The sequence below is a fragment of the Penaeus monodon genome, chromosome 20 (genome assembly GCF_015228065.2).
Source record: "Penaeus monodon isolate SGIC_2016 chromosome 20, NSTDA_Pmon_1, whole genome shotgun sequence".
NCBI lineage: Eukaryota > Metazoa > Arthropoda > Malacostraca > Decapoda > Penaeidae > Penaeus > Penaeus monodon.
In genome coordinates this window covers 41,187,102-41,187,695 of record NC_051405.1, presented here as the reverse complement: position 1 = coordinate 41,187,695, position 594 = coordinate 41,187,102, and the positions used below count along the sequence as shown (strand labels likewise).

Below are 594 nucleotides of genomic sequence, written 5' to 3'. Positions count from 1 at the left end.
AAAAGCTTACCTAAAAGGAGTGTTGTTCCTTGCATAATGACACCCTTGGTAAGCAGCCCTCCAACAATCACACTGTGGTCTACATGGAAAACCTCATCAATCTGGAACTCAGCTGGTTCCTTTGGAAATCGAAGAAAATTATCAGTCTGTGAGGGAATTTTTCACTTAATTCTATGAAATATGCGATAAAATCAAAATATAATATAGAGAAACATAGATGTCAAATTATAATGAAAATAAACAGAGTGCTATCAAATTATAAATTTTACATACTTTTTTTCTTACAGTTCTAGAACACATAAACACATGAGGCATCTACAAAGCAATTCTGATATAAACTATATTGCTGCTTGAAAACATACTGTAGTTACCTGCTCCAGTTTCTCCCTCTCTTTGTTGCTCATCCTTGGCGGTAAAACAAAAAGGAATTTCTTGAGCAGAGTAAGCCCATCACCAGTGACACTCGAGGCACAAAAAATAGGGACAACATTGTTGTCTAGCTGGTTACTTCCAGCTGTTATTGCATCATCTTCATTTTGAATTAACAGAGGCACCTGCATAGCAATAGATAATTTTTAGATGAAATACACAAAG

General features: G+C 35.4%; 1 protein-coding gene across 4 annotated transcripts in view; it reads right to left on the bottom strand.

Moving 5' to 3' along the window:
- The window catches only part of LOC119585827 (GTP-binding protein 2-like), a 21,928-nt gene that overhangs the window by 2,142 nt on the left and 19,192 nt on the right, over positions 1-594 (bottom strand). For all 4 annotated transcript variants that reach the window (XM_037934553.1, XM_037934554.1, XM_037934555.1 and 1 more), the window contains 2 exons: positions 372-554; positions 11-119 (listed from right to left, as the gene is read on the bottom strand). In XM_037934553.1, the coding sequence (XP_037790481.1) occupies positions 11-119; positions 372-554 (292 nt within the window). The remainder of the gene's footprint in view (positions 1-10; positions 120-371; positions 555-594) is intronic.